The following is a 15,362-nucleotide window of genomic DNA, read 5'->3' as shown; positions in this document are numbered from 1 at the left end:
GTGCAAAGATACATAGCAATAGCTGTCATGTTACCACAACCAACCCCCCTGCCCTTGACTGGGCAAAGCCCATGACTTTGGTTTGTATAGTTGTCAGGATATACATTTCATAAAGTTATTTGGTTTGTTTTCACTGTCAAAGGAATGATTTTGTTAACATTCCACCAGCAACTCTTAGCACTACCTGAGGAAGTAGTCTCATGCAATTAGCATAATTAGCAATTAGCATAAGACTGTGAAAATGATTGAGCTAGGCTAAAATACCTGAATGAAAGCCAAGAAGCAGCACCATCCATTAAAAAAAAGTTGCAGTAGCAAATTCAAAGACCAGAGAAAAAGATGTGTGCATTCTTGTCTGTCTTTATACCGTTACAGATATAGGCATTCTACCACAGCCTTTATTATTTGTATCTAGCAGATATAGAAAAGAAACTCACACCCCACCTTCACTGTTACGCACCTTTTATGGGGCTCAGTAAGTATAATTGTTTGGGTAAGAGTGTCAGACAGAAAGTAATACAAGAGGAGAGTTGTGGAAAATACGGAAGCCTCACAGAACTCAGACGCAGTAATTTTGGATCACATTTGGCTCTTTATGTCATAGAGAAAAAGGTGCTTTTCTTGTTTCCTGCATGTGAAATCATAATTTGCAGTTCCTTTACGTCATAAGAGATATCCTTCCAGGCTATATTTTAGAGAGAAAGAAGAAGAAGAGCTACCGATGGATGAGACTGAACTTTGACCTTTTAAAAGAGCTAACCTATGAAGCCAAGCGAATGATTGAAGGAGTCGTTTACGAGATGCGGATTTATGCTGTGAATTCTATTGGCATGTCCCGGCCAAGCCCTGCCTCACAACCCTTCATGCCAATTGGTGAGTTCTACCCCACTCCGTATTGTTTCTAGCACATAACCAAGAACAGGACAATTTTCACCTCTTCAACTGTCCTTATGCCCAAAAAGAACATGTTAGGAAAGGTTATACTATATTTAATCAGCCTTTTCCTTTCTCATCTCGTCATCTTCCTCTTCTCTGTCTCTCATTCCCCTTCCTGCGAAGCACAGAGGTTCCAGTTTCATGAAATTGCTGATGAATTTTTAGTTGTTATAATTAGAAGTGTGAGAGTCAAGCTGGATCTGGAAAGGAGGAGAACTAATTGACAGAAATTTCCCTGTCCCTCTCAGTTTCCCCCATTGCCTTATGGGTGCAAATATCACTGTATCCCACCAAGCACTCCATTAATCCTGGCCTCTCCACAGCTAAAAGGATAGCTGATTAAAAAAATATTTAAGGAATGATTTCCTATAAATAATCCTTCCCATCACAGCAGTACAGTATCTCCTGCAGTCTCTGAGCTGGAGCAGAGAGTCCTCAGGAAGCCTGTCTGCTAAGAGCTTTGGAACAAGGAGCCACAAAATTACAATTAGTTGGAGATTAATATGACTAGAGTTGCTACATCTACAAGTATCAGTGAAGGGGGACAACCGGCTGAAGGAGATAACGTAAAAGCAGATGATGCAGTGAAGGGGTCAGAAGGAGCGGATGAACTGAAAGAAGGGTCTCTTAATTGTGGATTTCAAACACAAAACAGCTGGTCTGCAGCAAAAGAGGGCAAACGAAAACCATCAGGCGGAGCTACGGAAAAAAAAGGTCCAAGGGATTTTTTCTTGATTAAGGATAATGTTCTCACTTACTGCTTAAGAGGTTTGGGGTTTTGTTCGCGTACTGTGTGATTGGGTATGCTCCCAACTGCTTTTGTCTCATATGCAGTTCACTGTTCTTGATTCCATTTGAATATGAAAAATTTTGACATAGCTATAGAAAGGAAAGTGGATGATGTATTTTTTGTAATAACATCAGGAACTAAGATCAATTTCAATCAGTTCCATAATTTATAAAGCTGTATTTAACTTACTTTATATATTACATATTAGAAATATTTCATATGTAAAATCTCTTAATTATATTCAAAAGCTATCCAGTTTAGAATGTAAATATATACACATACAGAGTATATCAAACATATATTTCTTTAACATTATTGCTTTTATGTTACACATAATATTACATTCCAGTAATTCCAAATGTAATTTTGAACATGTTATCTTTTCTATTTTACAGTAGCATTTATGCGTATTCACAATTTGGGATTTTTCAGTTAAGGCTTTTCTTGTTTGTTTCCTTTTTGATTAGTAGACAGGAGTTGTGCTTAAGAAGACTGAATCTAGCTAATGGTCTTCCTAAACTACGGATTTAAAAAGAGCCATGAGACTCCTGTTCTGAAAAGATATGAAATAGCTATATGTAACTGAAGTGAAAATTTTTCAGCCCCAAAATATTTCTCTCTGATATGTCTCCATTACAAATGAGCCAAATAGAATTAGTGTTTCAGTAAACGGAGTCAAAACTTGTAGACATTTTCTTCACTGTTTGAGGAAAATGCATTACATCAAATTTAGCCACTAACGATTTTGTCTATCTACAAACAGGGTGTAAATACAGCATACAAATTGTATGTATTTTTTATTTTAAAATTTTTCTGCAGACTTCTGCTGTCTCACTCGCCTACAACTTCTTTTTTCATTGGCTTTTACATATTAAGGGAGCATATGTGAATAGGAACTACTGTCTTACCCTCTTATCTTCCACCCACCTCCCTCAAACCCCCTAATATAGGAATCTTCTGGCACACTTCTATTAAAATGAAGTATCAGGTATTACATTTTACAACTGAACTTCAGCTAAATCCATTTTATTAAAACTGACAATGATATATAATTCTATATCTAATATAAATACTAATCACAAATTCTACAGCCTTTGAATTCTCAGTTATACTGCCATTTCTCAGAATTTACTTCTCCATATTTCCTTACAGCTCCTCCAAGTGAACCAACCCACTTTACAGTGGAAGATGTCTCTGACAGCACCGTTGCCTTGAAGTGGAGACCCCCTGAACGGATCGGAGCCGGGGGATTAGATGGCTACATTGTGGAATACTGCAAAGAGGGATGTAAGTAAGCACAAGTACTAGGCAGCAGCAACTGAACATTATTATCATACTACAGTTGCAACAGTTTCACTGAAATATCACAATAAATAACCATATCCAGTATCTCTAAATTTGAACTCCAATCTATGACTAACATCCTTGCCATCCATCACCAGCTTTACTCCGACATGACAGTCAAACCATGACAGTCACGTCAACCATAACCTCATATTCACAATCATAAATGTCAATAGAGGAAAGTATTAAAAAATACCAGTGCTGTTCTATAGTCACTGTTACACTTTTGTAGTATTCAAAAATTGTGTATTCTCTAAAAAACAATATAATACCATGACTGTAAGAATATCAGTCAAAGTTGCAAGTAACTGCTACCTCATCTCATTTAATGCTCGTGGTCTCATAGTAAGAATAGCTGCGCCATATCTACAACATTTGACTTACTGTGATGCTTATTGTTTTTGTATATGATGCAAATGTTATTGTATATAACCTTTATGTTATAAAATCAAATAATCATTTCAGCCATGGGATTTTCTCTGACGCTAAACTTGTCATATGACCTAGACTAGGGTTTTTACAGGGTATAATTTATCCAGAACTCATTTCTAGTCTTTAGTGACATTGTCATGAAATTACTAGAACCCCTAAGTCACTGTCACAGAAGAATAATTTTATCAGTAGTACTTCTGTGCTGTTAGAGTAACTAAGGAGGCCCTAGGAACTCTGTTCTACCACATCAAACAAGAAAGTAAGAATAAATTCCAAAAGCTATGAGCTCTATTACTGTTTTCAGTATATACGGCTCTCACCATTCTGTCTGGATACCCACAGAAGATACATTTCAAGAAAAAAATGAAATTGAGGCTTTGCTTTCTAGCTAAAAATGCTTCCACAATCCCCCCCCAATCTTTTGCTACAGAAAATAAATGTAGAGAAGCGCCAGCGGTCTAAGCTCCATAAAACAGAATGTCAAAGAAAGCACCCAAAGATGATTCCTGTACCCCTAACTATTTTGAGTAAAAAGTGTATGCATTCCTGAAGTGCATGTGTAAATACATCTTCTAGATCAAGAGTTCTTTCCCAGATTAATTTATTCCATTTTAAGCATGGTATTGCACGTTACATTCATTTTACCTTAATACAAATTAACTTTCAATTGTAGACAAGGCAACAGTTTGGAAAAATAAGATCTTATTACAATATGAAAATCCTGTACTTGCAGCTACAGAATGGATTCCAGCTCTTCCTGGCCTAACTGAGCGTACATCTGCACTGATTAAAGACCTGGTGACAGGGGACAAACTTCATTTCCGTATAAAGGCTATAAACTTGGCTGGTGAGAGCGGAGCAGCAATAATCAAGGAGCCCATTACTGTTCAAGAGATCCTGCGTGAGTACCTAGATTGAATAAATCTCACTCATCTATTTCCTCTGGTCAAATACCTAATCGTGTACACAGTGCAGAAAACTGGGACTGACAAGCCCGTGCCTTCTTCTGAGGGTAACATCCAAACAGCTCTTTCAGTCTGACTACAAGACAAATATCTTCTGAGAACATTACCTTACTGTCTGGGTCTTCTATTTCTGAAGTGCAGCTTTTAAAACAAAATCCTACTTCGTCCTTTCAAACTATGTGTGTTTCACCTCATACCAATAATGGCATTGTCTGCATCTAAGTGGCACATTTTTTAATATTTAGGGCTCTGCTGGAAAAGCTGTTATACTACTGCAAAATGACTGCATGGACCGGGGCAAGAGACCTCTTAACATAAAAGCAGTCATCTGCACCTGATTGTCCTAGATTATTTATTAACACTCTGTTTATCACCCAATAGCAGTAGATTATAATTCATTTGGCTGCTCTCCAAAAGATAACATGAGCTGCTAACAGTGTATCCCTCAACCTTTACTCGCACAAAGTGTCTGCCAGAGTCTCACTAACAGTAAAACAACTCAGTGTAAATGAGAGTTGTAATGCATCTCAAAATCAAATGGATATGATGACATATACCCTAACTGTAGGTTAATAAATTCTTTCTATAAATGACTGTGACAAGAACAAGGGACACGGGGAGAACACAGAAAGCTTTCCAGTGAGGTAGAGGAAAGCAGGGAATGGAAGAAAGAACAAGAGCTAAGGTCCTAATGTTAGTGAAAAGTAAGTTGCTGCCCTGTTACTCCACTCCTTCAATTTCAAAAAAGAACTATAATGGATTGACTATAGAGAGGTACAGGAAATTTTTTTTTTGCTCTACTTTCTAAGTTCACAAACATCCCCAAATGACACCTTGCAAAGAGCTGTAGTAACAACAGAGCAATAGATTAATCATTGTCTGTAGTTGCTCTTTCACTCCAAGAGTCCTGTCCTCAGTCCCGTTTTGGAATTGGATACCCAACCTGCCCAACGAAGCTTTGAGCGACCTGATTTAGGGGCAGGTGTCCTGGCCCATGGCAGCAGGGTTGGAACTAGCTGAAATTTAAGGTCCCTTCTAACTGAAACCGTTCTGTGATTCTACTGAACTGAACTCCAAAGAAACGAAGCCCACACAGACGGCTTATATCCAACAGAAGTCAGCCAAATCTACCATTCTGAATGCAACACAGTTTCAGAAGTCCTGCTGTCAATGCAACCTGTGCATTGCTACTAGAATTGTATCTGGTAGCCAAATGCATTTGAAAGTGCTCAGAGCATAATCTGCTCCACAACTGTATAAACAGTCTTTGCACAATTTTCTTACGCTTACATGTATCCAAGTCCCTCCTCTTTAGTGTTTTGCCTTATTTGTCCTGTAAGTAATATTTCAAGTAATCTAAACCCCAAGATTTAACATATTACTAATGCTTAACTGCAGAGCGCCCTAAAATCTGGCTGCCACGCCATCTCAGACAGACTCTGGTGAAGAAAGTGGGTGAGACAATCAATATTGTGATCCCTTTTCAGGTAAGTACTGGCTTCTAGTTTGTCATAGCTATTTATCATTATCATAAAGTAGTTTCCCTTATGTGAGTTCCTGCTGCTTCACTCATTGAAAAGTATTAAACAAAATATGGCTGGTGATTAAAAAAAAATCTCCCAAACATTAGAAACAAAACAAAAAACTCTGGTTTCAGTCAGTTTTTCTTACTGTCCCAGTTTCTTCCAAAAACCCTCCTTTTGGTGAAGAAGGTAACTGCTCTAACTCTACAGCCTTTTCTTGTTAATTGACCATAGGATACATCTTACACGCAAAAAAATCACAGAATCACAGAATCACAGAATTTTCTAGGTTGGAAGAGACCTCAAGGTCATCGAGTCCAACCTCCAACCTAACGCTAACAGCCCTCCACTAAACCATATCCCTAAGCTCTACATCTAAACGTCTTTTGAAGACTTCCAGGGATGGTGACTCCACCACTTCCCTGGGCAGCCTGTTCCAATGCCTCACAACAAATACACACACACTCAAAAAAATAAAAATAAAAAATGCAAGCAACTACACTTCTGAAGCCAGGGTATATTATATTACTGGTCCATTTCTTAGACAAAAGTGTGTAAATTCATTTCTGTAAATCTGATTACAGAAAACTGAGTTTGTATGCAAATAGAATATGACAACTAGCCATATACAGAATCTGTGTGTACAGTAAGAATACCTTAGGTTTTCTTAATAATAAGGTATTAATATACATGAGCTCAGGGTGTTAAAAATAAAAAAAAAAGGCATAGCATGGCAAGTATTGTCAAGAGTAGCTACATGTTGTTATGGCAGGCACAAAATTGCTGATATATTCACACGGACTCACCTAGGACAAGCCTACCCAGCTACCCTGTCTGTTTTTTCTACAGCTGTATGAGCAATTTTAATGGCTATTCATAAAACACCACGTGCATTTTTTTGGGTGCTATAGTCTCAATAAAGCACAAGAATTAATGTACAAAAGTAAAAGGTCTTCTGAGTGAGACACGAGAACAGAAATTATAAACTGCAGATAAACTGCAGTTCAGAGAGAGATCCGCTGTAATAGTCAATGTATCATTTAGTCTATTCCTCAGTCATAATTTGAAAAAAATAAAATTTCTTTGCTGTCCACGATGGATCTTTATGATAACTTAATCACTATTATTATCAAAGAGTTTTGAAATTCTGTTGTAAAAAGTGCTAGAGGTATGCCAAAGATTTCTTCAGCAAGGGAGACATACATTCACATTACATTCATTTGTTTGGAAAGTATCAGCAGAGAAAAAAAGATATATATGACCAAAATCTATATAAAATATCACAAGTAATTTGCTTTGTGGTTACTGGGTTACATGAGGAGTTGCTTTTACACAGAGATATATCTAATCAGTAAACAGTTGCAAACCAGCACATGGAGTAACTGCTTTGAATTGCATGCTTGCACTGCTTTGACATTATCATGTTTATTTTTTCCTTTCATGTTAGTTACCTCCAAAATTGCTAAAACATCCCCTTCACTGAGGTTTAGCCACATGCAAAGTTCAACATTTTACATATATTTTTCAGTTACATAAATATTTTGGAATTTATGAAAAATAATTAAACTGGTATTTTTACTGCCTTAATGGCTGAGCTGAAGTCTGAACTTACACAAAATTGACAAGCTGTTCCCTAAGCAGAGGAAGTGATACAGTTTATGGGTTTATCCATTTGTGTCTGATGTCCCCTATACCTGGAACTTCCTAGCATAATAACCCTCTCGCTTAGGACAGCCTCATTGCAATAGGAACTGACAGTTCTTTGCCCTCCTTCCCTAAATTGGCCCAGCTGACATGTCCTCAATTCCCTGGGCCAGAGAAAGCACACACTGCAACTAATCCAGGGCTTCACTTACCTTGACTGATCATTCAGCTGTTGCCAAACAAAATACATAAAGACAAAGTCTTCCCTGACTTTTCCTCAGTGGGGACACTGAGCTTTCTGTTCACCACCCTGTCATCAGTTTTCACAAAGCTGTAATACATTAATCTGAAGAGATTTCTAGTCCGCTGCCAGATTTAGCTGAAATAATCCAAGTAATTCAAAAGTTATTTCAGTGCCTGATTGACAGACAAATCATGCAGTGGTATAAACTTCTGTCTCCTAAAAAGGTAAGGCTGACAAAAAATTCTAACACCTATCCATCAACACTAAATTTTTAGCCAGAGAGCAAAACCAGAGGATTTGAATTCAAGAACAACTGAAATAAATTTGTAGCTCTTCTTAAGCAATTCTTAATATCTTAAAAGCTTCTTAAGAGTACTTAAAACTGAGCATCTTTCAAAAAAAAAAAAAAAAAAAGCAATGCAAAAAGAACATTTGTCTCTATTTTGAAAAAAGTTTTAGTTACTGACCATTTTTACCGAGGAAAAAGGCCCTAAATAGATATTATTGCAACCTTTAAATTGCAAAGAGGATATAGTAGTAAATACAGAAATACCGGAATTGCTCTGAAACCACGAGGCACTGAACACAAGCAGGAAGAATACTATCTAGCCAAGGAGTAGCTTAGTCTTCTATTATTTACAATTTTTGTGCAACCTGTCAAAATTGTCTGGCTTCTGTGGTCACTACTTTGTCATTTAAGACTGAGTTTCTATTACATATTTTGCCAAGGTATCACGAGCTAAACTCTATTTGCAAACCTATTCAAATCTTTAGATAAGAATGTGCAGAGAAAGACATGTACAACATTATTATTTATCAATGTATTTTTCTGTTGAGTGCATTAGAAAGGTGGGAGTTATTACATGCTGCTAGTGGGTAAGAGTCACAGTATTACTCAGCAATATCCTTGTCTATCATGTATGTGTAAATATAAATATCTAAAAGCACATAAATTTGCCATTCCCTTACAGTAAACTCCCTGAGGATACTTTGGTGTGCTATTTACCAACTCTGTCACTCGCTGCTCTCTCTCATGTTACCTATTACACATTACAGAAATCCAATCCTCTGTGATGTGTATTAGGAACGTGCTTTCTATCTGTTTATGCTTCTCACAGCCTATAAATATAAGACTATATGAAAACCAACACTGTGAACACTTGTAATCTTTCATTGCCACTCACAGCACCTCAAAAAGACCTATAATGAAAGCATCTGATCAACCACACTAGAGCAACAGTAGTTGCACAGCTTGATTTACAGGCAATACATTTCTTACAATAAAATAATGAAAAAGGATACTTCATAATGTTATCATTTCTCATGACCATTTTTACCGAGAAATTTAGTGCCAGATCCTCTGTTCTCCTTATAATATCAATCAAGAACTATTTGATCTTGTAATCGGTCTGAGATATTGCCAAGTATTTATCAAATTAGAAATTTAAACAAACAAAAACCCTCTCTTCCATATAGTTATACCAGTGTAAGTAGACTTTCTACTTTGAAAGCATTCTCCTAGTCAATGAGTTAAAAAGATTCCTCATATCATTTTAAAGTATATGCTGAACCTAAAATAAATTACTTGTCAGTGTCACCAATAATCAGACATGGCTAGGAAAACAAACAGACATTTCCTTTTCATTGTTCAAGAATTTCTACTATAGCTACCAGCTGAAGAAGAGAAGCCACCTCACAGGTTATTTTTAAGAGTGTTCTAAGTGAAGGGTAAAGGTACACCAGAACAGGACAGAACAGCCTTACACCTAATATTTCAGAGCTACAGGCCAGATGGAAATATAATCCCTGACAGAAAACAGCAAGAAAACCAGTTAGTAAATGGGGAAAACGGAAGATCAAAAACCATTCAAGGTTTACTATTAACCCCGATGCAAAATGAATCACGATACAGCATCAGATGATTCAGACTCCAGAGAAGAGACTGTTCATTAAGGAACAGCATTCTGTAGGTGGTTTAGAATCCCTCCAAGTGCTATTTTGGACAGATCTCTGGTTTTGGCTTGTTTTGTTTTTTATTTCATATGAAAGAAGGGTGTTTTTTTTTTTCCTAATACTACTGAAAAATTAAATGATGTCGCAAAGTCTTTCTGAGCAAGTAGCAGACAAGCCTAGAACAAAGGGGCAGCAGCAAAACAAACGGATTTATTTTTAAAGACACAGTCTTTCAAAGTATGTTCCAAGCACCCAGTGAACTGAAGAGACTTCTAAAGGTGCTTTCTCTTCTTGTTTTCTAGAGATGGTGACAAATACGTGTCCTAACCTCAGTGCTTTGGGCTTCAGTTACAGGGCAGCCTAACCTGATCCAACTGCTTGCTTGGATGGTCTCACTTTCTCTCCCCAACCATTTGAGCTACTTCTGGCATTTGTAGCCCTGTGCTGCACCATTTCACCATGCCAATCTGGCAAAAAAAATTTAAATATATATATATATTTATATATATATATATATATATATATAAAATATATTTTCTCCTAGATTGGCCATAAATACAGTTAATAAATACCCTATGCCCCATTTCTGTTTTATTGGGATTCTTGTTGTGGAAACATACTACAGAAGTAGCACTCAAAACTTTAGAAAAACTGACTACTATCTACTAGTTTTCCCAGAATTGGCTGACTGACAGTGCTGTAAACCACAGATAGCTGTCTGATTACACAACACCATCTTTCATAGGTATGGCAACACTGTCTGTCTATACTGACAGCCAGAAAAAGAATTTTGCTACGCAATTATACGGTAAGTTTCACACCCCAAGACTTCAAAATTATAGCAATGTTTTGAAAGATATTGAAAATGCCAGGGGATAAAGAATCAAATGGTTTATGGGAGAGTGAGGAAAGGAGCAAACAACTAATTAACTCCTCAAATATTAAAGACTTCCATTCCTTAACAATCATCAGGGTGAGACAGATCAACTGTTGGCTTCAGAGATGCCTAGGAAAGAATACAAAAACCAGCACAAGTACTTTTTTTTTCTGGGTGTGCTCTCAATATGATTTCAATCTCCTCTCTAAATACGTGGCATCCTCAGGTCACTGTGTCACTAAACCCCACAGATGAGAGCAGATATTTGTATGCAAGAAAACAGAAACTAGAAAGTGTTTAGAGACTCTAATATCTCAGCTTTGCATATTAAGTTAGGCTTCCTATACTTACAGAACACTAAAAAACAGAAAAGTGAAAAATGACAACCTATTATAGTCTAAAAATATCCTTTTTTCTCTTCAGGGGAAACCTAGACCCAAAATAACGTGGACAAAAGATGGTCAAAGTCTAGACGCCAAAGATGTGGGCATTCGGAACAGCAACACGGACACAATCCTTTTCATCAGAAAGGCAGAGCTTCACCACTCAGGAGCGTATGAAATCACTCTTCAAATAGAAAACATGACGGATAAAGTTGCAATAACAATACAAATCATAGGTAAGCACATGACATCACCAGAATTAAGCATATCATACAAATTAGTTGCCATACTGGTGCAATCCAAAGAGCTGTCTACCTCAGGACCCCTTCTCTGACAGTGGTTGACAGCAGGTGGCTGCAACAAAGCTCAGAGCAGGGCCAGCATGTCACTTGGTTTTCCTACATTTTTCCAGCTTGGAATGATCTGTGTCCTAGAGACTTCCTGCCTGAGGGAGGATTATCTCCAAGAGCTCCTCAGGGAAATTTTCTTACATGATTTTAGCCAGTCAGCTTTTGAATCTGTGTCTAGTTTCAGAATCCAAATATGCTTTTGTACGGAATTTCACAATTTAAGCACATGTACAACTACCTGGTTTGGTTCAGTTCAAGTCTCTCTTCTGAAAATTGCATCTGACATCCACAGTTTTGTAAGAGAAAGACCACAAAAAATTATTTAATCACCTTTTCCATGCTACTCATTTGCGTTGTGTAAGCAACCCTTTAAAACAAAAATCTGTTGTGTAGATGCATCTGTAGGTAAGTTAGCAGAAAGAATACTTGTAAAACTAGCCAGATACTGTGGAGGGCTATAACAGTAGGACAACTTGACAATAATTAACAAATAGCTAAAGTCATAACATCCATCTATTATTACATTATAACACTTTGCTTGCTGCATATACCATTTTTCATACCCACATAGATATTCATACATAGTATCCAAAATTCTTAACTTCAAATCAGAATAATTGATTTCTACAGAATAAAGATACACATCTAGAAATAGATCAAGATTTTTTTTTATAAGTGTGATTCGAGATAAGATCAGATACATTTCCACATTGTCATAGGCAATGTTGTTCCTTTGACAATGCAGGTTACCATTCCCTCCTCAGAAACAGGGAAGAAAAAGAAAGAGGGCTCCACTTGAAGTTGGTAGCAATTAAGCAACACAGAAGGCAGCAACTTTTTCTCTGACAGATTAGTGTAAACTAAAGAAAGGAAGAGAACAATAAATGGAACAAGAGCAATGCATTCTATGTTCCTTATTTAATTCCATGCTTGAAGCTAGTTGGCTTCAATACTTAGCAGTTTGGAAGAAGACAAAAAGGATTACAGCTAATTACAGTCTTTGATTCCAAAATGTGTCAGTGAAAAGAAAATTATGTCATGCTTTGACACAGAAAGTAACAGTTCACCTATTAACAGTCAAAGACTAGATTATTACTGTTTTACATATCCTTCTTTATGGAATTAAATTAAAAGCAATCTGTAATTGCATTCCTTTGATCATTTGTCAGTTTCTTGGCCTTGATTAATTTACAGCTTAGCTACAGGAAGAAGAGACAGTTTTCATTCAGATATCCAGAATTATCCCTAGCTGTCGCTCACTTTTTCACAATAACATCCAAGCCTAATAATCATCTCCCCAGTAGACCCTGCAATTGTGAGCAACAACTTAGCATACCAAAAAGGAGAACTAACATCTCCAAATTAAAACAGATTGCCTAAACATAATTGGTATAAATGCGAATGGTCCTAAAAAGAAGGGAAAAAAGAAAATTATTATAGCATTATTCTATTTATTTCCACATATCTTAACAGATACAGCATTCTGTACTTCTTTGAGAAGTTGCTCTTTTACTAGTTATTAGAAAGAAATGTCATTAGCAGGCAAGCTAACAAGCACTGATACACAACGAAAAAGCCAGATATAGCAGTGTAAGTACTGCTTATGCTATGATATATTGTTCATAACAATTGTGCATACATATTAAAAAGATGGGTCAGAAAATCAATTAGTCTGGACATTTTTTCAGACAAAGAAGCAGATTTGCGTGCTCATTAACAGTACAAATTGTGAAAGGATTTGGAAACTCTTCAAGGACTCCAAAGCTGATTTGTGTCCTGTCTCTTAGGCAGTATAGTCAAAATCAGCAGTATCAGGTAACACGGATCCAAAAATCCCACCATGAACTTTCCACTTCTACAGAAAAAAAATACATATATATTCCCTGCTACCAGTGGGACCATTTTGGTCACATTACTTGGGATGTAATACATCCAAGTAGAAGGGTTCAACAGCGTAGCTGATGGAGTTATGGCTTGGTGTCAACCCACACCTAGATTTTTGACTGTCTTCTGAAAAAAATCAGACCAACTGATGAGGCATACTTGTGGCAAAGTGCATACAACAGTTTTTGTGAGAATCTTATGAACTTTTTATACAGGTTAAAGAGGTTAGCAGACCCTTCAAAATAGTACAGTTTTTTGTTGCCAGGTTCCCTCTCCATTGGTTTTCAAACCAATCCAATGATAGCAACATGTTAGTCTGCTTGTGTCAGATTTCTAACAGTCAGAGTTCCTTCTTTCAAAATGAGTTATATTCCACACAGAAGACATGTTATTGCAGATTTAATTTCAGTTCAGAAATTATTTTTATGTATGAAACAAGAACTTCAATACCTGCTGTGGTACTCCATAGCTGTCCTTGTTTATAGGTTGCAGGATTATTATAGTGTGTAGGATTGGAAAAGATCACCCGGTTGAGTTCCCTGCAACTGTTGCCACCAGAGAACTAGCTTAAAGGCATCTGCAGAGAATTTAAACATCACGGACCTCAAACCACTTACAGTGGTCCTTCACCATCAAGAATCCACATGCATGAAAAGTTCACTACGGGGACAGTAAGGAGGAATTTGGAGTTAATGAAGTAGTTCAAGGGTTAGGAAAATTCTGGATTTTAGCAGTGTTACATAAAATTGCATCTCTTTAATAAGTTATATTAAAGGATATCTGACTAGAACTAGATGACAGTTTTTATTAGTATCCCATTTCTTTTCTTTGTGCTGTGTCCTATGAGTAAACTAAAAATTCTGCTGTGCAGAAAAATTAAATGATATTAACAGATTCTCAACGCATTCTAAAACTTGACCAGAAGGTTGTCAAGTTTTATCTTAGGTACAAGCTATCATCCTGGCTTTCATCCCAGCATCAAAATCCTGCCAAGCACATTTCTTCAGAAAGCTTTGTTTTGCTTTCCTTGTTCATTTTAAAATACACATGACAACACTCTAGTATATGGATTTCAAAAAGGTATAGAGAGCCACTGGTAATCACACCAAAGAGAGTTTTAACGTATTTTCTTCAGAAAATCTTACATTATGTGCTGCTATTAAACAAGTCTAGCAGTCTTACCTGCATGAAACCCCCAGAAGACAGACAGATATTGTCAGTACAGGACTAGATTCAATATTCTAAACACTTCTCTTTGTTGAAACCACTTCACCCTACTTAGCTTGCCAGCAAGTTGTCTGGAACCCTCTCCCTCTGCAGCTTTGGGAAACAGAGGTGACAGCCACAGTGACTGCTGACAGAAATGAGCAGAGGTGAGCATTCTTCTCAATCTGACAGTGTCAGGAGACCTGCCTGCATACCACAGCATTCCCCCAGCTTCACACAGGAATTGCCAGCGAGCAGGCAGGCATAATATCAATGGTGGCAGTGTTTAGTCTGGCAAGACCCCTCAGCTGCACATCTCTGGGGAAGAACAAAAACAAATTAGTAGCAATTTTATAAGGAAAAGAATATCTAGGACAGTCATTCTGCCATTTCTCAACAGGTTCTCTTGTATTGTTCATGCAGTGCCTCATCAGTAGTACACAGCAACAGAGCACTTTCTTTCAAAAAGGGTATCTGTTTATTGCCCCTAAATGCTATGATCAACTCCAAAACATCAGTTGGTGAATCTTAAGGATTTTAAGGCCTTTCATCTAGCTTTCAGTGATGGCTCAGAAAAGGTCATTTAAAAGCTGGGCAAGACACAAGGCTTGCAGTTTTATTTCTCCAAACATAATGTAGACCTGTTCTTTTTTAATGCTATCTGTTTTCCAATCAAAAGTCACAAACGAATTGTCCAGACAGTCCCAAATGACTGCCCTTCCTTTGTTAAGAGGAATATAGACCCGGGTCTTTTGTTGTTACTACTCTCAGTGAACCTAGATGACCACTAAATTGCACTTTTAGGTTAAAAAACAAGTAATAAAACTGTAG

At 37.1% G+C, this 15,362-nt stretch overlaps 2 protein-coding genes across 4 annotated transcripts in view; one reads left to right on the top strand and one right to left on the bottom strand.

The window, feature by feature from the left end:
* SLC39A13 (solute carrier family 39 member 13) overlaps positions 1–15,362 on the bottom strand; it is a 142,201-nt gene that overhangs the window by 117,548 nt on the left and 9,291 nt on the right. The gene's annotated exons all lie outside the window — the stretch shown is intronic.
* The window catches only part of MYBPC3 (myosin binding protein C3), a 59,231-nt gene that overhangs the window by 36,604 nt on the left and 7,265 nt on the right, over positions 1–15,362 (top strand). Inside the window, exons 23-27 of the mRNA XM_084522117.1 lie at positions 685–873; positions 2,879–3,013; positions 4,236–4,403; positions 5,866–5,954; positions 11,132–11,327. Of these exons, the coding sequence (XP_084378243.1) occupies positions 685–873; positions 2,879–3,013; positions 4,236–4,403; positions 5,866–5,954; positions 11,132–11,327 (777 nt within the window). The remainder of the gene's footprint in view (positions 1–684; positions 874–2,878; positions 3,014–4,235; positions 4,404–5,865; positions 5,955–11,131; positions 11,328–15,362) is intronic.

Source organism: Aythya ferina, assembly GCF_964211825.1.
Source record: "Aythya ferina genome assembly, chromosome: 5".
Taxonomy (NCBI): Eukaryota; Metazoa; Chordata; class Aves; order Anseriformes; family Anatidae; genus Aythya; species Aythya ferina.
Note: the sequence above shows the minus strand (reverse complement) of the source record. Positions and strands in the feature narration are given on the sequence as shown.